The following is a 7,500-nucleotide window of genomic DNA, read 5'->3' as shown; positions in this document are numbered from 1 at the left end:
AAGAGAGAGAGACAGGGTATAAGCAACAGTACACCAGATCTAGCAGAGTCTGATCAGTTTGGGGGGGTGCGGGGCTCGGGGTCTCAAAACACAATGAAGGAGAAAATGAGTTCAAACAAACAAGAGATGCAAAGAAAACTGAGAGGAGATGAGAAGTTGAAGCTTCATGGAGATCTACAGAGCAGCGGCTCCAACTGAGCAAAGCAGAGAACGCCTTCAGTTCAGCGCAGATTAAAGAGGAAACACACGTGCTGCTGCGCTGAGGATAAACACGGCTGAACCCAGATCAGGGCTGAGGGATTTATGCAGCCAATCACTGCTTTAAGGTATACTGTGTAGTAAAGAATGATGCATGATAAAAACAAATGTAGGAAATGGATTTATCTATTAACTATATATCTACAGTGCTCAGCATAATGGAGTACAGCACATTTAGAAGATGGACATGTTCCTCCATTTCTCAGTGAATATAGTCAGTGTATTTTGGTGCATTTAAACTAAGCAGATTTATTAAACAGATATATTTATTACAATAAGATTTTAGTGACCAAACATATTCAGAAACTGAAAGATAATACAATTAAATTAATGTCAAATATCACAAATAAACATTAAAACCTACAAAATTTCAACTCAATTTCTCATGTTTTGCTTCTCCTGATTTTTCCTCTTTTTAAATCTGTATTTAATATTTTTCTCTAACATATAAATGTGTCTGTATTAGTGTTTGGAGTGTTATCCTAAGTTATTTTGTTAGATAAGCTCCAGATTTGGCTTCAGTACTGACTAATCTAATGTATATGCACTAATTAATATTGTAGAGCTTCCTATTAAACATATCAATTATAAGGAGAGGTTTGAGAAAGGGTATGCATATATGCTGAGCACTGTATATACACACAAAGCTAATAAAATACTGTGGAATTTCCTGGTTGTAATTTTGTTAAATTATATTAGATGTATAAAACAATAGAAACAGAAAATACTCAAATAAAATAAAATAAAATAAAGTAATAAATGTGTTCAATTCCTAATTAGGTCTCTAAACTAACTTTAAATGAAATAAAACAAATAGAAATATAATACATGCATTAAATGAGTAAAAATAAATGAAATAAGTAAATATATAAGTGACTAAATAAAGAAATAAATGTTGCTATTTGATTTGGAGACTTCTGCACAATAACATTTCAGTAGATTTTGACAGTCGCATGTCTAAAATGAAAACAAAAATTACTTGATGTATAAATAAGTTTTTATATTAATAAAAAGAAAAAAATAATAAATGCAATCAATTTTAAATTACAATTCTGAACTAATATTAACAATAAAACTTGCAGTAAATTACACAATAAACAGTCAAAGAAAAAAAATGCCTAAATGAATGAATGAATGATTAAATAAATAAATAAATAAATAAATAAATAAATAAATAAATAAATAAATGTCAATATTTTATTGCACAATAAATTGTCACATTTTTATAGTTACCAGCTGAATATTAAATAAAATAAACGTATAGGTTAAATTATACATTAAACTGTTTGTATACATTATCACTAAAATGAACAAAATAAAAAAAAAAGTATATATACACGTTTATATATTAAAATTTAAAATTAGGACTATAAAATAATGTTAAATAATAAAACTTGCATTTAATTAGACAATAAACTGTCAAAGACTACAATTATTACATGCATGAACAAAAATAATAAATGCATGAATGAGAATAAATAAATAAATAAACAATAAAAAAAAATAAACAAACAAACAAACAAATAAATAAATCAATAAATGTTTATATTCAAGTTGGAGACTCATGCACAATAAATTATGTCACATTTCTATGGTTACCCACTGAATATTAAATAAAATAAATGTATAAATTAAATTATACATTAAACTGTTAACTTCAATTAAAACATGCATGAATAAAAATACATGCATGAATGAAAATAAATAAATAAATAAATAAATAAATAAATAAATAAATAAATAAATAAATAAATAAGTGACAAAATAGATAAATAAATGTTGCTATTTTAATTGGAGACTTTAATAAATTTCAGCAGATATTTACAGTCACTTGATGTCTAAAGTGAACAAAATTAATAAAATGTATATATACACGTTTATATATTTTAAAAAATTAATAAATGGAATCAATTTTAAATTAGGACTATAAACTAATGTTAAATAATAAAACTTGCATTCAATTAGACAATAAACTGTCAAAGACTACAATTATTACATGCATGAACAAAAATAATAAATGAATGAATGAGAATAAATAAATAATTAAACAATTACATTAATAAACAAATAAATAAAAAAATAATAAATAAATAAATATTTCTATTTAATTTGGAGACTCATGCACAATAAATTGTGTTGCATTTTCACGGTTACCCGCTGAATATTAAATAAATGTGTAAATTAAATTATACATTAAACTGTTAACTACAGTTAATACATACATGAACAAAAATGATTAATTAATGCATTAATAAAATATAAATGATAAATAAATAAATAAATAAATAAATAAATAAATAAATAAATAAATAAATAAATAAATAAATAAATGAATGAATGAATAAATAAATGTCGATATTTAATTTGCAGACACGTCCGTAATAAATTTGGTGTCATTTTTTACGGTCTCTGGCTGTCTGGCATAAATCAGTATCGGGGCGGTGCAGAAGCGCTGAAGCAGCAGCTGAATGAGTGTCCAACATCAGCATCATCTTTGCTGCTCGATAAACCCTTCTGTGCCCGAGGTGAAGCTTTCCTGCTTTTTATTGTGTCTTGTAAAGCTGTTCCTTCTCCAGCCATCATTTACACGTGCTGTTAGCCCACAGTCATTCATATTTAATACGCCGCTCTGAGCGCTTATTTTTCATCACATTATGTTTCAATTAAATTCTGGGGCCGACTCGGATAAATAGGGTGCAGAGGTGGAACGAAATGAGACAAAAGCTGCTTTATTATTCTATTTTATCATAGAATAAACTAATAAACAGCCGCAGAATAAGGGGAGGAAAAACAAGTAGGTCAGGAGGAGCCGCTAAAGGCGGAAGAAACATTAGAGAGAATGGCAGAAGAGAGACGCTTTAGTGGATGCAATGAACGAGACGCTGATCCAGCCGTTCCTTTCCTCCAAAAACTACAAAAAACATCCCGAGGGGGAAACCGAACCAGCTCTGCATTTACACAGCACAGCACAGCACCCGGACATACTGGACGAACACTCACACAACTACACTACACTTTCTGCACTGCCGGTACAAGAGCGTCAAACTTACAAAGAAGGCCATGAAATATATATACATATATATATATATATATGATTAATGCATTCATATGTACACTTCTGCATTTGGCAGATGTTTATACATGGCAAACATCTTTCATCCTCATAAAGCTTTAGTTTCATTAACACTAAAACTGCATCAGCTAATGGCGCTTCTCAAAAACTGCTATTATTGATATAAAATAAAAGCATTTCTCAGAATACAATCAAAATTCTCACGACAAAAGTATTATAGTCATTTATAGTGAACGCTAGAGCGTTTCTGAACCACCAATATAGTAACTCACATATATAATATAGTAACATTTTTGGTAATTCTATAGTTGCTATGGTGATACAACAACTAAAGTATCTGATCTGTTGAGGTAATTCTATAGTTGCTATGGTAACACAACAACTAAAGTATCTGATCTGTTGAGGTAATTCTATAGTTGCTATGGTAACAGAACAACTAAAGTAACTGATCTGTTGAGGTAATTCTATAGTTGCTATGGTAACACAACAACTAAAGTATCTGATCTGTTGAGGTAATTCTATAGTTGCTATGGTAACAGAACAACTATAGTAACTGATCTGTTGAGGTAATTCTATAGTTGCTATGGTTACAGAACAACTAAAGTAACTGATCTGTAGTGGTGATTTTACAGTTGCTATGGTTACAGAACAACTAAAGTAACTGATCTGTTGAGGTAATTCTATAGTTGCTATGGTAACACAACAACTATAGTAACTGATCTGTTGAGGTAATTCTATAGTTGCCATGGTAACACAACTAAAGCAATTTATCTGTTGTGGTAATTCTATAGTTGCTATGGTAACACAACTAAAGTAATTTATCTGTTGAGGTAATTCTATAGTTGCTATGGTAACACAACAACTAAAGTAACTGATCTGTTGAGGTAATTCTACAGTTGCTATGGTAACAGAACAACTATAGTAACTGATCTGTTGAGGTAATTCTATAGTTGCCATGGTAACACAACTAAAGCAATTTATCTGTTGTGGTAATTCTATAGTTGCTATGGTAACACAACTAAAGTAATTTATCTGTTGTGGTAATTCTATAGTTGCTATGGTAACACAACTAAAGTAACTGATCTGTTGAGGTAATTCTATAGTTGCTATGGTAACAACTAAAGTAACTGATCTGTTGAGGTAATTCTATAGTTGCTATGGTTACACAACAACTAAAGTAATTGATCTGTTAAGGTAATTCTATAGTTGCTATGGTGATACCACAACTAAACTAACTGATCTGTAGTGGTGAATGTAAAGTTGCTATGGTAACTGAACAACTAAAATAATTGATAGTGTTATGGTAACACAACAACTATAGTATTTGACCAATTGTGTTGATTTTACAGTTGCCATAGTAACACAACAATTAAAATAATTGATCTGTTATGGTAATTATATAGCTGCTACGGCAACACAACAACTAACATAATACATTTTTTTCTGCTAATTCCGTAGGCGCTATGGTAACACAACAACTGTTGTAAATGACCCAACACTGTAGATTACTACAACTACAGAGTATATTATTCTACACCAGACACTCACATTATACACCACAGTTTACTGTAATATAAACTACAGTGTTTATCACAGATATTTATACTGGATGTCGCCTGCGCTGTTGTCGTCTGTTAGAAGGAATGCATCAATAGAGCGGCCATTTTAGTACAGGGTAGCGCTCCTTTGAAATGAAGGCGAGACCAAGGTGCAGTGGAGGACTGTGGCCATCCAGAGCCAGAGATATACACACATATACACATATATCTATGATCAGGAGTTTTCCCGCTGGTCAGTATGCTAATATTTTAATTAAATTACGAATATTATAGTTTTACATCACTTTTCTACATTGATGGATCAGTGTGTGTGTGTGAACGGCTACACATCTGACTCTGAATAAGCTGCTGCTAAAGCTCACACTTCCAAGAAAACAGCAAGTAACACACTGCATTAATAGTGAAATGGATCGTGCTGTAAACTGGTGTGTGTGTCTGAATGTACAGCATCATCCACTCCTCCACATCCGGTCTCAGCTCTGTTCATGCAAATGAGATGTCAGACAGGAAGTGACATCACAGGACACACAATGCAGATGAGATGAGATGAGTGAAGGAACCAAAGCAAGACGGAGAGAGAGAGAGAGAGATGAAAACAAACATGACATGTCCCTCGCAGAACAGCAGCAGCAGAACACTCACCCAGGATGGCGGTGGGCACAAACGGGTCTGCAGGAGCCAGATCAACACCAGCAGGAGGAGGAGAAGAGGGAGAGCAAAAAGATGATGAAGAGGAGGAAGAAGAGGAAGAAGTTCACTTCATCAACCTGCTTTACTCAATACAATATATGTGTATGATTGTGTGTGTGTGCGAGTAAGTGAGTGTGTGTGTCTGAGTGTGTGTGTGTGTGTGTGTGTGTGTGTGTGTTTACCTGGGTAATAAGCGTTGGGGATACCGGTGCTCAGTGTGTTTGTCTTCACAGTCAGAGAACAGGGAGAAGAACCAGCTACACATGAGAGAAACAGCAGAGAGAAACATTAAACACACACACACGCATGCGCACAAACACACACCTTTAATCACACATCATACACACATATTATTCCTGAAGCTCAAGCATTAGAGCGAGACACGCTTAAGAGTTCACCACCAGCGGTGTTGAGGTTGTGTATGTATGCGTGTGTGACTTACTCTGTGTGTAGACGTTGTGTGTGCATGTGTGAGACTCACAGCGTGTATTGAGGTTGTGTGTGTCCATGAATGAGAGCGCTTCATCACAGTTGGTTCCTTGCTCAGTGTAACTCTTGTCCATTGAGTTGACCATGACCGTCATCTCCTGCCGCGCGCTGTTCAGCGTCTCCTTACGCTTCTTCGCCAGCTTCCTGAACACACACACACACACACACACACACACATCTGAGGTTAAGTCTATCTTCAGTCGTCACAGTTGTGTTTGTTGCTGTATTTAATGAAAGGGCTGTTTTTAAAGGGGCAGTTCACCCTAAATGTTGTTTTCCAGTTTCTTCCAAACCATTTATAATTACTAAAAGGGGATAACAGCCACAGCATGTGTTTCTCTACTGTTGTAGACGATGGTTAATCAAATAAAAAGTCTGGATGTTCTCACACTAGGCTGTCTGAACCCTGCCCAGGCATGTTTGACCCCCATTTCCCGCCTTGTTTGACAGGTGTGAGTGCTCTGAATCTGCTCAGGCGTGGTTTAGATGGCTGGCCCTGGCCAGGTTGAAAGAGGTGTGCCAGAGCGCGGTTCAGTTGGGTTTTGGTGCAGTACACTCGTAGTGTGAGTGCATGTGTGCCTGAGCAAACAGTTTCGGATTTTTCTTTAGTTTTAGTTTCTATTTCCTTTTGACTTTTTGTTTTTAAATTCAGCTAGCTTTACTTAGTTTTTAGAGGCAGATTTACTAGTTTTATTAGTTTCTATTTGAAATTGTGTAGTTTTACTTTCGTTTTTATTAGTTTCAGTCTTAGTTTTTTTTTCTGAATGATGCAAGATAGGTGCAAGATACAAAATCAACAGAATAAATGTTGTATAATATAAACTCAGCCATACATTTTCTGAAACCTGTATTCAGAGGACACGTGAACACTATCATCTACCACCATCATCTACACATCCTCCAACTCAAATACAACAGCCCACAAGACAGCAGCCTTAAGTACAATATGTGTGCAAGACTGCTTCTGAGGTTAGCTACACAGTAGTGATGGGAAGTTCAGATATTTGATGCGGTTATTATTAGGACTCAACATACTAAAATTATATAGTCAGCAATCGTAATTTCAGTCAGTTAAAACACCACCATAATCTGAAAAATGTCCTACAGTAAAGTTTTGCAACCCAACCGAAGCATGATTCACTTAATTAAACTCTATTACGATTATCTGTGATGAAATAAACTTACGTTTCTCCAGATCCTCTGATTTAAGCCCTCGGTTTACCTGCGCTGCAGTTGTTCAAGTTTAGTTCAGTCACAGCAGGCTCCAGGCTGTCATGTACTGTTTGTGTTTGGTTCACTGAATCACGCAAGTGCAGTATTATCGGTTCAGCACTTCTCAAATATGATCTCAGTGTAACGTTACTGTTCGAATAACTGAATATATATTGGATTATTTCGAGTCAGATGGGGGTATTAGGCATGTTAAAAAGT

At 34.0% G+C, this 7,500-nt stretch overlaps 1 protein-coding gene across 1 annotated transcript in view; it reads right to left on the bottom strand.

Moving 5' to 3' along the window:
* The window catches only part of LOC130238949 (receptor-type tyrosine-protein phosphatase mu-like), a 183,073-nt gene that overhangs the window by 59,143 nt on the left and 116,430 nt on the right, over positions 1–7,500 (bottom strand). Inside the window, exons 15-17 of the mRNA XM_056470069.1 lie at positions 6,062–6,213; positions 5,763–5,837; positions 5,492–5,559 (exon numbers count right to left, since the gene is read on the bottom strand). Of these exons, the coding sequence (XP_056326044.1) occupies positions 5,492–5,559; positions 5,763–5,837; positions 6,062–6,213 (295 nt within the window). The remainder of the gene's footprint in view (positions 1–5,491; positions 5,560–5,762; positions 5,838–6,061; positions 6,214–7,500) is intronic.

Source organism: Danio aesculapii, chromosome 2, assembly GCF_903798145.1.
Source record: "Danio aesculapii chromosome 2, fDanAes4.1, whole genome shotgun sequence".
Lineage (NCBI taxonomy): Eukaryota > Metazoa > Chordata > Actinopteri > Cypriniformes > Danionidae > Danio > Danio aesculapii.
Note: the sequence above shows the minus strand (reverse complement) of the source record. Positions and strands in the feature narration are given on the sequence as shown.